The sequence below is a fragment of the Euprymna scolopes genome, chromosome 14 (assembly GCF_053919585.1).
Source record: "Euprymna scolopes isolate OS-2025 chromosome 14, ASM5391958v1, whole genome shotgun sequence".
Classification (NCBI taxonomy): Eukaryota; Metazoa; Mollusca; class Cephalopoda; order Sepiida; family Sepiolidae; genus Euprymna; species Euprymna scolopes.
Window position 1 is genome coordinate 93,730,103 of NC_136495.1, and position 18,263 is coordinate 93,748,365.

The 18,263-nt window shown below is 30.7% G+C and overlaps 1 protein-coding gene across 6 annotated transcripts in view; it reads right to left on the bottom strand.

The window, feature by feature from the left end:
• The window catches only part of LOC145293166 (uncharacterized), a 333,600-nt gene that overhangs the window by 191,389 nt on the left and 123,948 nt on the right, over positions 1-18,263 (bottom strand). For 5 of the 6 annotated variants that reach the window (XM_080139627.1, XM_080139628.1, XM_080139626.1 and 2 more), the window contains exon 4: positions 8,336-8,413. In XM_080139627.1, coding sequence (XP_079995753.1) covers positions 8,336-8,413 — 78 coding nt within the window. Of the gene's footprint in view, positions 1-8,335; positions 8,414-16,395; positions 16,739-18,263 lie in introns of those variants that run through there. The other variant, XM_080139624.1, reaches the window with a different exon arrangement.

Here is an 18,263-nt window from a genome sequence, read left to right on the forward strand (position 1 = left end):
CAGTGCAAGCATATTCTAGATAGTCTTCAGCTTCTGCCTTCTGAATGTTCAAACATTTGTATCTAGAGTGAAATAGGCTATCCCTTTTATCAAATATTTTCGACAAGGTACTAATTGTTTCCTCGAACGAAACCTCCTCCGGTTTTTTTGGTAGAATTAGATTTGCATACTTGGTGTTTTCATCAGTACCCAGTTTTTGTAGTAGCAGGGTAACTTTTTCCTCATCGGTCCAGTCTAAACATCTTTTCGTAAAAATTGTTTCGTATCTTCTGTAGTATGCAGGGAAAGTAACACCAGTATCCGGGGAGTAACGAAATTCCGTTAGTGAATTTGAAATACCCTCGGCAGAAAAATTAGTCTTCTTCCCGGTCGACGTTAGAATTAGCTTTTCTAAATTCTTTTGCTGTGTCGACATTTGTCGTTGTAGTATGTTTGTTTGTTCTTGTTGTGCCTCTAAAGTTTTTTGTGTTCTTTCTTGTTGTTGTTGCAGCTGTTGCTGTAGCTGTTGTTGTTGAATTTGTTGTTGTTGTTGTTGTTGCGCTAAAAATTGTTGAGTCATTTTTGTCTGTTCCTGGATGCTAAGGGCTAGAGCCTTAGTTAACTCTGCTAATTGTTCCATGTTAGCTTCTAGTACAAAAATGTCTTTTCGAATTCTACACAATAATTCCAAAGAAAAATCGTAAATTTACGTATATCGTAAATTAGTAGCAATATGCAGACACAACACGTTTCAACAAAGTTCATCCATAGTAATTCAACAGGCTTTGTAAAATAATTCTTTTTTTTTTTTTTTTTTTTTTTTTCAACAACGTAAGTTCATACACAAAATATTTCTTACTTCCCACGACAAATAGTTCCAATTATTTATATAAAGGCAATAACAAACAATTAATTTTCCAAAAAAAAAAATATATGGCTGCCGTTCCCACGTGGCATAAAATGGTACAATAGTCGTTGTATTTATATTTTTTCTTTCGAAACTCGTAATCCTTTAGTGTAGTTTCGAATTCAACTTGCGACCATTTTTTTTTTTTTTTTTTTTTTACTTGTCAAAATAAATATAAATTCCACTTTACCTTGAACATGTTTCTATAATTTCTTGTGAGTTCTTTACGAAGAAAAATCCGTACTTTTCGCTACTTTAGGTAGGAAAAATTTTTAAATTCATTGACGCACGTGGTCAAAAATCCTTGTGTAGTTTGTTTTTTTTCGTAAAACAAAAAATCCTTGCATTGTACACAGTCCTTGGTACGGTAATTTATCTCTGTTAAGAGAAAGAACATCCTTTCGTCGCCATTGTTATATTCCTAAATACTTAGGAAATAAAGACAAACGTGAGTTACACCGAGTGGTATGTGTAATGGGGTTTATTTATAATACAGAAACGTAAGGCTGCTCGCCTAAGGTAAATAGAAGTACATAGTAACAAGTATGGGGAAGAAAGTCTGATAATCAACACGTAAGACTATCCGTCTTACTGCGACTGCTTGTCTGCCGCTGTCTGCCAAACAGTCCAATATATATATACAGTTTGTAACCGGTGTATAGCCAGTTATGTTCCTTCACAACAATAACAATTTTAAAATTTACATGAACATGTTGTATAATTTTTATAAATATTTTTCTAAAATATATTTTAATTACACCTCTTTGAATTACACATCGTATTTGTAATAATTATACATATTGTTACATGGTCCTCATGTTTAATATTCAAATTTTGATTTAATTAAAATTAAATTAAAAACAGATAAAAATAAAGAAATTAGGTATGCATTTTTAAGTGTATAAGATGGCTATAGAAAGCAAGAAATCAGGTGTTGGGGTCATGTGACATAATGACAAGGTCTTGTATATATATTTATTTTTCAAGAATAATCACAAATACAATCAGTAAATATGGAAACCGGGATAGTTGAAGTCTAATATTTCGAGAATAAAATCTTTTTCAAAAAGGAAATAAACTCAAAGAATGTTAAAAAATATAAAAACAAAACCAGAAGTGGAATTAGTTGAGCTGTGAAGCAGAAAATAGAACTTATTTTTTAAATCGAGTTAATTTACCATTAATTGATTTACTAGTCACTGTATTATTTAGATATGTTTCCTTATTGTTTTCTTTTTTGTTTATTCAAGAATTTATTATTTAATTCTGTCAAATGAGAAATTAGTATTTTATGTGGGACTAAAGTTTTACAGTGGTAGTCACAATGTTGAATCCATACATGGTCATGGAAATGGTGCCAAGCGGGAAATAAAGTTGTGTTAAGTTTAATATTAAACTTATTTCAAGCTTTCTATTAAGGTTATGACTGTGTATTAATTCTGGTGGTGTAAAATTTTATTATTGTTACCTTACCGGTAACTATTCAAACCAACCTCCATTCAGCAGAGGTGATGCTAAGATCCGTGCATTGTCATAGAAATGTGATCATATCTATTTATTTTTATTATTTTATGTGTTTACACAATTTAATTATATCAATTATTTGTTATATTATTAGGGTTTTCTATCTATATGTTTTTTTTTTATTTAATTTTATTATTTATCGTCAAAGAATGAGAGTTCAATATAGAAACGTTGTTTTAATTTGAATAAAATAAAATACGCATCAAATACGCTTGAAACCAAATCACAACGTAATATTAGGAAAATAAACAAATATTATACTTTTTTGAATTTATCACAAATATATTTCGAAGGTAGCCTTCATCTTCAGTGTATTCTTTGTTTGTTTTTTTTTCCTTTCTTTTTCTTCTTTCTTACCATGTTGTTAGGGCCGCACGCTGTATCTGGCGGTTGTATTTTAAATTGTTTGAACTGTGCGCGAGAATAGCGTCAAAGAATGAGAGTTCAATATAGAAACGTTGTTTTAATTTGAATAAAATAAAACATGCATCAAATGCGCTTGAAACCTCTCATTCTTTGACGTTATTCTCGCGTTACCTGCGCACATTTCAAACAATTCAAAATACAACCGCCAGATACAACGCGCAGCCCTATACAGACTCCTTTCTCCAAATTAACAACATGGATTTTATTTTATTATTTATATTTTAAATATACTGTATATACTTGTGTATAAGTCAAATTTCTGGGAGACGATTTTAAGGTTATTTTGGGGGGTCGACTTATATATAGGTCATGTTTTTAGAAATGTTAAAGAGCAACTCGGCACTTGGTCATAACATAGAAAACGCCATTTTGTTCGTGCACTCGGTATATACCGGTAATTCTAGTAATTAATCACACTCCTTCTGAACCTACCTGCAGTGTGTTTGTCAGCATGTAAGCACAGTGGGAGGCTTAATAATAATTGGAATAGCTCTCACACCGTTCACTCTCTAGACATGGCATTATGTCTAAGTTCAATATGATGTATTTGGTGATATGATATTTAGTAGGTTAGGAAATGTAGTGTTTATGGTATGTCGTCCTCCCCTAAGTTTAACGACAATTATTTAATAAAACCATTTAATTGCACACAAGCATGTGTTCACATTATTACGGTATATTACTAATCGTGCAATGTATGCATTTACGTTATTATGGTGCGTGACATAAATTATGTTTAAAAACAGTAACTGTGCCTGGAATCTACAGCATGTCATTGATCAGAATGTCTGATTAGCAACATTTGCGTTCATTGCATGTAAGTGTGCAGCGAGTTAGTTCTATCTATATATATATATATATATATATATATATATTTTATTACATTTTCATCCCAAACAAGGCACGTTGCCACTTTGATGTAGGGGGCTACTATCAGTGATATAAGCTACAGGGGTACTATGTAGGAAGTTGGGCAGCAAGATGTCGGTTCACACCACACTTGAACTTCTGCATGTCAGTACAGTTGGGGAAGCAGGGACCCGGAAAGGAATTCCAAAGTCTAGCTGTTCTGGGGAAGAAACTACTGGAGTAGAAGGCTATCTTACATCTAGAGATCTCTACTGTGAAGGGGTGGGATTTAGCTGCTTATCAGGTTTGTCAGGGGTATTTACATCGAGGGGGTACAAGTGCTTGCAGTTCGTCAGAGCATTCACCGTTAAAGTACTTGTAGAAAAGGCAGAGGGATGCAACATTTCGTCGATGAGACAGAGGCTAAAGCTTAGATGACAGTTCAGGACCTATCAGATTGATGACTCTCTTTTGAACCTTGTCTAAGAGCGAGAGACTAGTAGCAGATGCACCAGCCCAAATATGACAGCAATACTCCATACATGGGCGAATGGTGGCCTTATAGAGGTACAGGATACTTTTGGGCATTAGTAGCTTTCTAGCACGGTACAGAGAACCTACCTTCTTTTCAGCTGTCCTGGCAATACTCTCAATGTAATTGTTCCAACTCATGTTTCCTGTGAACGTTAGGCCGAGGAGTTTAAAAGATGTACTTTCAGATAAAGAGTCATTGGCCATTGCTATTGGTGGTAGAGAAGGTTTCTTGTATTTATTGAAGGAAAAAAGTTTAGTCTTGGCAGCATTGAATGTGACCATCAATTTTTATCCCTATTCCACTAGAGATTGGAGGTCATCCTCTAGTGTTTCTGCCATTTCTTTAGATATGTGTTCATTTGTTTTCCTGTTGTGTCTGTTATAGAGCATGGTGTCATCAGCATACATACCCATCTCACAGACAATTTTGTCAGGGAGGTCATTTATGAATATTAGGAATAATAGAGGTCCAAGGATAGACCCCTGAGGCACTCCCGCATTTATATCATATTGTTTAGATGTACGACTGTCAAGGACAACCTGGATTTTTCTCTTATCTAAGAAGGATTTAACTATGTTAAGTATTCTTCCAATGATACTGTATGATTTGGTTTTCCTGAGAAGACCTTCATGCCATACCCTGTCAAAAGCCTTAGATATATCTAGAGCTATCGCTCTACCCTCCCCCGCTTTGTCCAGTGACTGGTATATACGTTCTGAGATTACAGTTAGGATGTCTGCTGTGGAATGGGCTTACCTAAATCAATATTGTTGGTCAGTCAGAAGTTTAGCATCTGTAAGGTGATGGACTAGAGCTTGGTTAATTATTGTCTCAAATATTTTGGCAAAAAGTGGGAGGAGGCTAATGGGGCGATAATTTACTGGGTCAGTTCTTTTGCCAGAATTTTTGAAAACTGGCACTACAGAAGCAGTTTTCCAGCAGGCAGGAAAGCAAGATTCATTAAGGCATTTGTTGTAAAGTTTGGAGAGAACTGGAGCTACTTTGGCAGCACACTTTTTTAATAGCACAGCCGGGATGAGATCAGGTCCACATGCTTTTGCAGTGTCAAGCTTTCTTATGATAGCATGCACCTGAGCAGGGGTGATTTTCAGATCGTCTAGTGTGGCGTCTGTCTGCAAAGGAAAGTCAGGAAGGGGGTGGTTAGCAGAGTCCAGTGTGGAGTTGGAGGCAAACCGTCTGGCAAGCATGTTAGACTTCTCAGTTGCTGAGCAAACAACCTCATGATTGTTGGATAGTGGGGGAATAGTTGATTGCCCATTATTTACTACACTGTTGTAGATTTTCCAGAAGTCTCAGGTTCCTAATTTCTGTGCTTCGATGCGTTTTTTGGTGGTTTCAGTAAATTCTCTCTTAGCTGTCGCTATTTCTTTCTTACAGTTACTTCTGGCTTCTATATACTTCTGTCTGTTTGAACTGGACTTATGTCGGTTAAATTTGCGGTACGCATGCTGCCTTTGCGCTATGGCAGCTGCATAAGTAGAATTAAACCATTGGGGAGAGTGGGGCTTGCAATAAAATTTGCGCGAGAGAATATGTGCTTCAAAAAAAAAAATAAAAATTGAATAGACCACACTTTCATAAAGGCACATATTATTGCTTGCAGATGCCGAGAAACAATATATAATGTCTTACAAAAAAAAAAAAAAAAAAAAAAAAACACCAAAAAGAAGATTATCTGTGCAAGAAATAACCGCGAGACAATCCATTTAATTTGTCTGAAATCTACAGTTGACTTATACACAGAAATACCGGAAATGACACAATTTTTGGTCTTAAAATACACATTGACTTATACACAAGATTGATTTATACACAAGTATATATGGTATATATATATCTATGTATGTAGTTATGGAATTATAGGTGTTAGTTTGTTTACATATTTTATTTATTATTTTCTTATTTACTTATTATTATCAATATTTATTTTGTGTAATTTATTTATTTAAAAAAATTAATTTATAAGTAATTATACATGCATATCTACACATATACGTACTTGTGTATGTAATATGCATTTTTATTTTAAACTAGAAAAGCTGTTGTCATTTTCGTTTTGCCTGGTTAAGCTAAGTTAAATCAAGAAAGGCATCCAGTTTTTGTTCAAGACAAGTTTGCCATGAACACCTCGCTGGAGTGAAAAACATGTAACTACTCATCAAGCTAATTACAAGCCGTTATTCCCTAGTCAACTTGCTTGGATCAATTTCAGTTTCGTATTATCAATCAGTTGAAAGAATCATGTTTTTCCCTTTGCTGCAAAAAGTAGAAATTGATACTTTCTTAACTTTCAAAGTTCTTTAACAACATGTTGTGTTAGTGACTAAAACGGTCCACCAATCATTATTTTTACAGCTGACAATAACCATAAAAAGGGAAAGACAATGAAAGTTAATAATCATGTATTGATGAATGGCAAAAAAGGTTCTGAAACAATTTGTAAAATGGTTTGCTTCAACAAATGCTGCAGTCTGGGTTGTGCGGTCATCATGCAAGAACAAAATAAAAATGATTCTTTGAATATTGTTTGTCAAAATATTCAAATTTTCCTAGATTCTCAAGCCATTGAAATGTACCCTGAAAAGCACTTGTTGTAAAGGAGTATAAACATATTTGCATTATCTGAAATGAGATTTGATGAAAAGGGTAGTTTTACAAAACAATCTGGTAGTTATAATTTTTTTATTAGAGCTGTCAACTAAAACATCATAAGAAAAAAAAATAGGTGTAGCGTTTGTTGTAAAAACTTCTATTTCTTAAAGCTTGAGGAACTGCTGTGCATAGTAATTTCCTTATAGCAATGAGAATTCTATTGACAAAGTGATTTGTGACCGTTGTAACTCCAACTATAAATTCCCTTGACAATGAGAAATAAACCTTCGCTCTTTTACCAAAATTTGAAAATTTTCTCAAGCAGATATGGTGGTCATTTTTGTTGATTTCAATGCAGAGTTAATAAAGATCATGAGACCTGGAATTGTACTACAAGGTAAATATGGAGTTGGAAACATACATACTACACACATGAGTATGAGATGAAGAATATATTTAAACTGGGTAACGAATTTGTGTAGTACATGTTAATATTGCAGTCAAAGTTTAGTTTCAGTTTAGAATTTAGAACGTGCACCAGATTTTGGAAGATCTTCAGATTTGGATGACTAGATTTTAAACTCAAACATTGAAACTTTAATAATGTTTGACTGAAGGTCACTATTAAAAGAATGACTTAACGATACTTACAAAGATTTAAAAAAAAAAGAGTTTATTAATACGTGTTTAGATGTAGATGTGTAAAAATAAGGTTGGAAATTTTTTTTACATAAGTTTAAAATTTTTTAAGAGAATGTAAAAATCTGTTAACGTCCAAACAGAATGTTAATTGAGCTTGTGAAAACAAAACAAAAAACAACCTATATACACAAAAAAACGCCTGAATTATTTTATATATTAGATTAGTGCCTTCCATAAGTAAAAGTCTGGTTTTTATAAAATAGCAGCTTATCAATGAGAAACATAATTCCAATTAGTTGTTTTTCAATTCATGTAAAAGAAACATGATTATGAAATGTTTCCCATGTTACAGCTGGTTTTAGCAGTGTGTTATATTGCTTCAGTTTATCAGCCATTAGTTGTTTCCCCCCCAGGGAAGAATAAAGGTTACTGTCACTTCATTTATTTTTAATAGATTTTTCTATAATACTGTAGATTAAATCAACTCAACTATGAACATATTGCAAAAACAGTAAGCTAAACTAAATATGGTACATATTTCTTTTGATATCTTCCCTTGCATTGTGATTGTTTTTAGAAATAAAAAGCTTCAGAAACTAAATCTAACAAACAATGAAATTTTTTTTCTAATAGTGTAATATTTTTTAAGCAAACTATCAAATCATGCTTAAAAGTAGAAAATTTAATGAAAATTATTTTCAGAGTAAACTTGATAAATTCAGAAATAATGATAAAAAAATGAATTTATAATTGTGGCACTAACAACGGCACAGTACTGTAAAATGTATACTTACAATAAAGATGAGAAAAATTTATGTTTAATGTAAAAGTAATGAAAATAATAATTAAGATATAAATACCTTTGAACAGCATCATTCGAGGGTGGGGCTGCCTTTCTAGTCAAAGGATGGATAAAAGTTGTTCTCTGTGTATTATGACTGGAATTAAGGAAAAGTATAATTATTTCAAACATCATAAAATATATTTATCTGATTATTTGAAATAAGAAATTTGTATTCAAAGTTATCTTTTCCTTTTTTTTTTTTTTACTATTGTTTTCATTTTGAGGATTATATTTATACCAGATAACAACTGATGTATCTTCAAGCTTTCTTGAAGTGTTGAAGTTCATATATTGTGATATTTTTTGCAGTCCATGCGACATCAGGACAATGTTCAGACATAGTTCAACTTTAAAAAGATAATTTTGCCAAGTTTAATTGTCAATTAATGAAGAATAACATCAAATGTTTTCTAAAATTCAAAATACAACATTATGAGAATTTCAATGTCACACTTCATGCAAGAACTTACGTCCAATTATACATGAGTGATCATTAATGTAAAGATAAACATTAAACACATTTGATTTGAATATGCAAGGAACACATACAAATAATCAACAAAAATAGTATTTAAATACTGGAAAACATTATTATACATGAATGAACCATACACTCATAGAAAGGCAGAATATAGCACATCAGTTGAAATTTGATTTTTGAAAATTAACATAATTTTAACGTTATGTTGTATATATTTGTAAACAGGCTCTTTCTTTCGGAAATGCTTTTATAATAACACTAATTTTCTTTGCAGTCCATTTCTTCTTTGGTGTAGTCTGTGTTGTGTGTTGATCATATTTGCCTTCTTTTGGACTGTTGTATTCTATTATCTGAAATAAACAGAACCAACATTCATAAGATACTGACTGGATCCCCAATGTTGATTATCAAAGGTCTTCAAATGAATTATGAAATTCAGATCTTTCTTCTGAGCCCTACAGCTTTTATATATTTGTTTGTGTCATTCTTTCATGGCTTTGTTGGTATATGTTGCAGCACAAGGCCCAGGATTATTTTACCAATGAACTTCTCAAAGTTTATCCATCCTATATATAGAAAAAAATCTAATTGTACATATGTTTATGATAAAAATGCTAATCAGTGTTTGTTTCAATGGTCTATAATTCAGAAACCAAGTGTATCTTAACCTATATACATATATAGATTTTCTAACCCTGCTATATATATATATATCAACGCTGATGACAACAATAATCTAAAAGGAAAACAATGCAAATAACGCTAAGATAGTGGAAGTAATGTAAGGAGTTGAACGTAACAAATAAATACAGGTTAAGAAAATAAGGAATACAAGTTCCAGCTCAAGAGCTATATGATTATTGAGTATAAAGATTAATTGTAAATTATAAATCAGTTTCAAAAGGATGGATAAACAAAATAAAATTGAGTGTACGATCATTTCGGAAACAATATTCATTTTATTAAAACTGAAAAATTCAACCATTTGTAGCCAAAATACAAGATGCCCACTTATGTACTGACGAACTTTAAAACAAATTTTCTGATGCAACTAAATAAGGACTATCCATCAAAGATGCTAGTTTTATTTTGGTGTCTTAAACTCCCCACCTTACTCCCTTTTTTTTTTTTTTTGCTGATGAGGAGACTATATTCGAAAACACAATCTTTGTCAATGTTTAATAAAATGAATATCGTTTCTGAAACGATTGTACACTCAATTTGATTTGGTTTGTTCATCCTTTTGAAACTGATTTATAATTTACAATTATTAATCTTTGCACTCAATATATATATATATATATATATATATATATATATATATATATATATATATATATATATATGAAGACAAGAATGTGGAGGAACTAACACTCACCAAAAATTTTGTTTTTAATCACGCGAGAAAAAAAAATGTATAAAAAACTTATATAAAAAAAGTAAAACAATTCCCGTGAAAATCAGTATTAAAGAATCTATAAGAAAATGAAAGATCATCTACAGTTGTAATAATTATCGATGGTCTTTAATTTCTAGATGACTAACAACAGAAGAAAAAAAAGCAAGGTGATTTGGGACATAGAAAGGTGACCTGATGAATGAATAACTTTGTGTTTTAAGTATTATATCACACGACAAAGTTATACAATAAACAGACGTATACATTTTAGTCAAGCAAAAAAGAAAGAAATGCCAACATAGAAAAGACTAATATATACAAACGTAATTCTATACATCATATTGATTTTGGGGAAGAAAACAAATGAGAACTATTAAATATAATTTCAAACTAACAACAAAGAATTTCCGCAAGATAATTTTCCAAGATAAACTAAAGCAAAAGCATTCACATCTTGCGTTTATTAATGACTAGCCTGGGTGCCCAACATTGCCCAGGTGTTTGAAGGTCTGTGTTGAGCAAAAAAAAAAAAAAGTCGTAGTCGGCAGGCAGCCTTGAACCCGTACCGCGAAGGAGGAAAAGAACGTGAAGAAGAAAGAAAAAAGTGACATCTTTACCGTTGTGTCGATCACCAAATTGAAAGTGGCGAAGGTTTAAATTAAGGCTAGTCAATCGAAAAGAGGGGATGACTTTCGAAAATATCGGCGAAAAAACGGCCCCTCCTTGTAGAAAAGTGCCCAGTTGAGGGTGAAGGAATTAATGTTTTTAGCCAATTCTTTGAGATTTGTCGTCCAAAAGGTCGAGCTTCCAAATAATACTGATCTCATGAAAATCCGTCATCTCTGTTGAAAGTTTTAGGCAAACATACATACATTTAAACAGACTGATGAGATTTATATTATAGATGGTCACGTCATAGGAAGAACATGCGTTTATTGAGTATGGTCAAGTCATAGGAAAGACATGCTCTGTAAGCAACTATTCATGAGCAATTGTCTTATTGACTCCTGAAACAACATTGTTTGAAATACCAAAATCTGCCGATCTGTTATTCCAATATGCCAAGTATGTAGAGTCTATGCATTTTGAATGAATGAAGCAGCACATTTCATCTGGGTTCAAACATTAACAAAAGTTAAAAAAACAAATGCATATTTTTCCAAAAGCGTAAAAAATGCCAAATAAGTAAATCAATGCTGAAGCAAGTTTACATATGCAGTTTTGGGGTAAAACAGCCAATGAAATAAAGGGGAAAAGTCACTTATATATATATATATATATATATATATATATATATATATATATATATATATATCATTAATAATATATCTTGAATGATAGTAATGCCTATTTCTCAAAATTAATTTGAAATTTGAAAAGTATTTCTCAAACAAATTATATCATTTGTATGGATATGATCGGTATTTTAATTTTGAAAAAATACTTCGCATAAATTGATTTGTATTTTTTTTAAATAAAATTGTTTTCCTTAAAGGTCTATTTTCAGTTAACACTCATCGATGAAAATATTCAACAATTTGAACAAGTTAATGAAAAGTAAAACACAAGTATTTGAAATATCAAATATGATATCAGTGCATTTTATTAAAAAAAAAAAGTCACACATACACACGTGTGTAGTAGTAGCTGTGGTTACTCAACACTGCTTAGGGCTATTTATTTTCATGTCCATTATTTTTATGCAAATGTGTTTATTAAAATTTCTGTTCATTGAATAAATGTCAAGGTTTTAAAACAATTGCATTCATTGGTAGTCATAAAGTTTTAACTTTTTTAATTTAAAAAGTAATTTCTAGTCCAAAAACATCAATGTAAAAAATAAATGCACAGTATTGTCATTCTCGATCCAAAGAAAAAAGAAAAACAAATTACATTCACTGCAGAAAGGAAAGATTGTTTCCACGCAGAAAATAATCTAAATAGGATGTATCAACAAATCTATTATATGGTAATGATTTCAAAAGTTATAAAAAAAAATATGACTTGGTTACCATCTGCAAGAATCAAAACGAAAACGTTTAATGCTCCTGCCTTAGTTGTTATTTCTCTCCCCAATGGCGCTACCATCTGGGCTACAAACAGATGAAGAAAGGTTGAAAATAAAGTGACTCTCAGCTATAAATCTTTAATTTTGAGTATGCGCAACAGAAATAGCAGATGTAATGTTTTATTCAACTAACCTTACCAATGCCAACTGTTTTGTTTACAATTTTTACCCATTAGCAGTAATTTTTGCAGGCTAAAAACCAAATCGAAAGTATGCTAAAAGTCCAAATACCCTATATATCAAATTTCAACTCTGAAGATGTAATATTCATAGAGGAGTTTGGTAGAGACTTTTCACACACACACACACACACACACACACACACACACACACCGATAAGGCCACTTAGATAGATAGATAAATATATTTGCCTGTTAAAACGTTGTCATCTTAAATTCTATGCTATTATGCAGGATTTAGAAACTATGCACAACTAGAATTCAGTCTAATAGCAAAATAGAGCAAATAAGAAACCATAAGAATGAATAAGCAATTAACGCTCGTTTTTCAAAGGAATATGCAAATTAGTTAACCTTCATGTAGTCACTCACATATTCATGACTGATTATATTAAAAAGTCCGTTTTAACAATGTTTAAATAGAAAAAGTAGGCTTTTAATATCAACTAGCATTTCAGCCCGGCGTTGCCCAGGTGTTTGGATGTGTATGTTGAGCAAAAAAAAAAAAAAAAAGTGGTAGTAGGAAGGCAGGCTCGAACCCGTACCGCAAAGGAGGAAAAAAACAGGGTAAAACCTAACGTTTATGCTGTTATGATCACCGCCAAACTGGAAGCGACATTTTTTTAAATTAAGGCTAAACAATCTAAAGGAGAGGATAACATTAAAAATATCGGCGAAAAAAGTTACCCCCCCCCACTGTAGAAAAGTACCTAGCTGAAGGGGAAGATATTAATGTTTTTAGCAAATTTTTTGATATTTGTCGTATGAAAGATCGAAATTTAAAACAATACTGATCTTGGTAAAATCCGTCGCCTCTATTGAAAGTTTAAGGCAGACATGCAAACAGACATACATACTTACATTTATATATTGGTAACTAAAAATTTTCGACCTAAACTGATGAAAAAGCTTGCCCCATCTCTGAATACCCTTTATGCAAAATTTCAAATATTTAGACCAGAAATTGTCTGAGTAATTGTGAAGAGACTGCAGAGGTCAATTTTTTTTTAAACTTTGACCCCTATTATGGTCCCTTAATATTTATTGTTTTGGGCTCAAATCAAGTTATTAAGTTAGATCCATGTCCAAGGAACCTATATCTAAAATTTCAAGTGCATAGACCCAAAATTGTTGGAGGAGTTTGGTAGAGTTCTCAAAGGTCAAATCGTTGAACTTTGGCCCCTGAATCGCCAAATTTCTGTCCGAAAACCGATCAAAAAGATTTTCCGAAATCTCAGTACCCTGTATATCAAATTTCGAGTCTGTAGACTAAAAATTGAAAGAGTTATTGCATAGGGAAATGTACACAGACACACAGATACGTTCACTTTTATATATATACTAGCATTTCGGCCCGGCATTGCCCTGGTGTTTGGAGGTGTATGCTGAGCAAAAAAAAAAAAAAAGGTCAATTTTTTTATTTGACCCCTATTATGACCCCTTAACATTTATTGCTTTGGGCTCAAATCAAGTTATTAAGTTAGATCCATGTCCAAGGAACCTATATCTAAAATTTCAAGTGCGTAGACCCAAAATTGTCGGGGGGAGTTTGATAGAGTTCTCAAAGGTCAAATTGTTGAATTTTGACCCCTTAACAGCCAAATTTCTGTCCGAAAACCGATCACAAAGATTTTCCGAAATCTCAGTACCCTGTATATCAAATTTCGAGTCTGTAGACTAAAAATTGACAGAGTTATTGCGTAGGGAAATGTACACAGACACACACACACAGATACGTTCACTTTTATAGATATATATAGATAAATGTGAGAGTGAGAAAATACTCAAATTTATAGGAATACAGATTAACGAGCATTCGTCAGTTTGTATGTATACCAGACTTAAAACTTAAAAACTAATTTTTATATTTGTATTATTGTAGAAAATAACTAACAAAAACAAAGTTCTACTGTAATTCATCCTTTTTGTTTCTTAAATACGTCCAATATTTTTAGGTGGGGGTGGAAGGGCATTTTAAAAAGCCGGGTTAATATATTGTTAAATATGTAGTGCTTACATTTCCTATTGGGGAGACAGTTTTAATAGCCCCCCCCCCTCCTAAGCTTTCTAATGTTAGCAATTAAATTATGTGTTATTCATCACTGGTGCAACAGACAGACAACATTTGGTCGTTTTACTGGTTAAAAAAAAATGTCCCACAGCAACATTTCTCAAAAGCTGCAATAAAAATAGAAAGTTATTTTGTTTATATATATATATATATATATATATATATATATATATATATATATATATATATATATATATATATATATATATATATATATATATATATATATATATATATATATATATATATTATATATATTATGATTTTTTCTTATGAAATCTGTTTATTTAAAAACAGATTTCATAAGAAAAAAATCTGAAATGGATTGAAATTCTGAAATGGATTGAAATTCTGTTAGTTTTTTTTTTCTGATGAAATATTTAATATTTGTTCTTAATGTTTGTTTATCGACACACATCTAACACCTTTGATTAAATATTTTATTTTTCAAAATATAAAAATAATACTTTTTGAAATGACAAAATATGGATATTTTTAAGACAAAATGTTTATATTTTACAATCAAAACCTAACAAAATCATCCTGAAGTATTATACGAAATATCTTCTATGAACGATAAGACTATATCCATTCTCTTTGTAATAAAGATATTTTTCTAAGAGTTTATATATATATATATATATATATATATATATATATATATATATATATATATATATATATATATATTCCTTATGTTATTTGAAAGCACATGGAAGAAGACGATTTACTAAAATTAATCCTGGCTTTTATTAGTTATTTCTAACTTACTTCAGTATAGTAAAGTTATTTTTGTACTATTAAAGAATTGATTTTATCTGGATGCATTTTGCCCCATGAAAATGAGAAATAAACAGGATTTTTAATAACATTTTTAAATAGACTTAAATTAGATTTAGATTTATAAGAAATAAAAATACTTATGATCATTACTCTTTACTTAGTAAAGCTAACGAAATGTAAGGGATGTAATTTTTAATAGATTAGTTATACTTATTGTCCAATGTATACACACTTCAGCAAGTAAATTAAAACACAAATTAGAAAGTATCAATAAAAAATATGAAAAATGAAAAACATAAAATAAAAAAAAATAAACATTAGTCGCTAAAATATAAAATATCTAATAAATTAAATAAAGCAGTTGTGTGTATATTCATTATAGATTTGGAAACTACTAAACAAATCTCAACCAAACTTGGTATGCAAGTAGGCCAAAACTGAGGGAGTGACCCAAGCCAAATATTTCTCATGAAAATTAGCATACGATAATAATAAAAGAAAACTTCATAAAATTAAAAATATAAAACAATCATAAAATCCAGCTTTCCAAAAAGGGGCATTCTAGATTTGAACAGAAATAAAAATTGCATCTTACCAAAGCTTGATATTAAATAAATTTTAAAACAAAATTTAAATCAAACGAAATCCTTTTAAACAAGTAACTAAGTATTAGTGATGGGACGATTTCAATATCTTTTCCAGATTCTGATACAATTATCGATTCCAATTCTTTATAAATTGCTAAATATTTAACTATGAAGTTGCTATTTCTTCCTTGCCTCCCGTAACATGTGTTAAACGTGCACATATTTTCTTAAATGTACAAATACACTTGTGGGGGGATGATCATGGTAGTTTAAAATCAATAAACATCTATTGTATTATTATTACTATTGACAGTGAAAAATTTTGTTTTAAATAAAATCAAATAAAACAGATAAAGGAATCGTTATTGGCATTGGAAAATATGTACAAATATTTTCAATTCAGATTCTGATACCCCATTAATCGTCCCAACTCTACTAAATATTAAAACATTTTTTAAAATATAGTTATTCACATAATCTCAATAGAGATAAATCAAATGTTACTTACTTTATGAGGTGAAAACAAAGAATACATCAAATTATCTTTTTGATAGATGAACAATAACAATTAAGACAGGAGAAGGATGTATCTGATCCAATAGTCGAAGAGCACCTGCTCTATCAAACACAACGGAAACTCTGCAAAGTTTCATGTGAAAGTAACAATATGACTAACAAATTACGTGGTTGTTTTGTTTTGTTGTTTTTTTTCAATTGTCTATATTACACACCGTGTGGCCATTCACCTAGATTTAAAAAATTTTTTTGTTTGATTTTTTTTCAACAAAAAATAAAAAAACAAACAAACAAAAAAAAAACGACCACCAGGAAGACATTTCTTGGCAACTTTCGGCACAAGATGGATCTACCATGGACATTTCTCATCTACATGATGAATCATCCTCCTCATTTATTAGTTAAGTAGGTTTTGTAACCTAAACCATTTCAAACCAAATACTCCTGCGTGATAGGCAAATATTTAGCCAAATATTCTTACAAAAATATTCATTACAACTGCGTACAGAAATATGATACAACAATTCAAAACTATTGGATTAATTATTTGCCAATATTTTTTTTAATAAACAATTCTTAAATCAAAAGAAGTTATTTTATTTTTGCTGGTCATAAAGTATACTTAATATATTTTAATTCATTCATTCATGTAGATCTCGTATTTGTTATTACATAATCCTCTATTGAATATATATATATGATCCCCGTTTTCTATTTACAAAATTTTAGTTAAGGTTTTCTCTTTTCATCCTCATGTAGTTAAATTCTGTTTTAAAATGGAAGACTTTTGCGAAATCGGCTTATGCAAATGCTAAGTCTATTTCTATTTAACAATTTTAGTTAAGGCTTTTTTTTTCCCCCTTATATAAATGAATTCTCTTTTGTCATTATAAACATTTTAAAAGTCGGATTATGTAGGTGCTAAGTTTGCGATAGGTTAAAGTTAATATATTTTTTTCCATCCGGGAATTTAAATTGCATTCTGTATTTTTATTTTTGCATTTTCTTTATTCAAAGCTTCTTTATATATATATATATATATATATATATATATATATATATATATGAGCAAACAGTTAATGAAATATGTTAAAAAACACTTTGAAATGAGTTAAAAACATTTAATTTGAAAAGTTGTTTCATCAAATACTTCTGCATGCAAAATCCGATCCTGTATTTTGCTAATTCCTACCCTCTGATGAGAAGGAGAGTATTTCTTCGAAACTCCGCGGATTAAGGACTATCCATTTATCTAGTGTTTCCTTTTCAAATTAAATATGTTTTTAACTCATTTCAAAGTGTTTTTTTTACATATTTCATTAACTGTTTGCTCATATTATAAGCTCTATTTCCTATTTTGTATTATCGAGCTTTTATATCTGGCTGAGATAAGTTTATAAATATTAATTCTTTAATATTTATAATTTACTTTAATTTTACCATCTTGGATCATTTTGGTACATTCAATTGTAATTGACAGACAGAATCCAAACCAAAATATTTAGCCGCATTCCCTAACTTCTCACTCCAGCCGTGTTCCCTTGTGTTTGAGTTAATCCGACAGATAGATAAGGAAGATTTAAAAGTAAACCACTTCTAGCCATGACTATTTTATGCATGTGCAAACTAATAGAAATTAGTGGTGAAAATTTGGTATAATTTGATTATTTAAGAGGCCGGTTCAAGAAGAACTTGTTTACACTGGACTTGAAGACGACCATGTTATATTAAGCTGGAAAATAGGCCAGCAAAGCAATTCCACAGGTAGGCAGTTCTAGAAAAGAAGCTATTAAAAAATGGCGTCTTCGCTCAACTCTTAGAAACTTTTACTTAAACACTTCATACGTTTTCGGTTTTTAT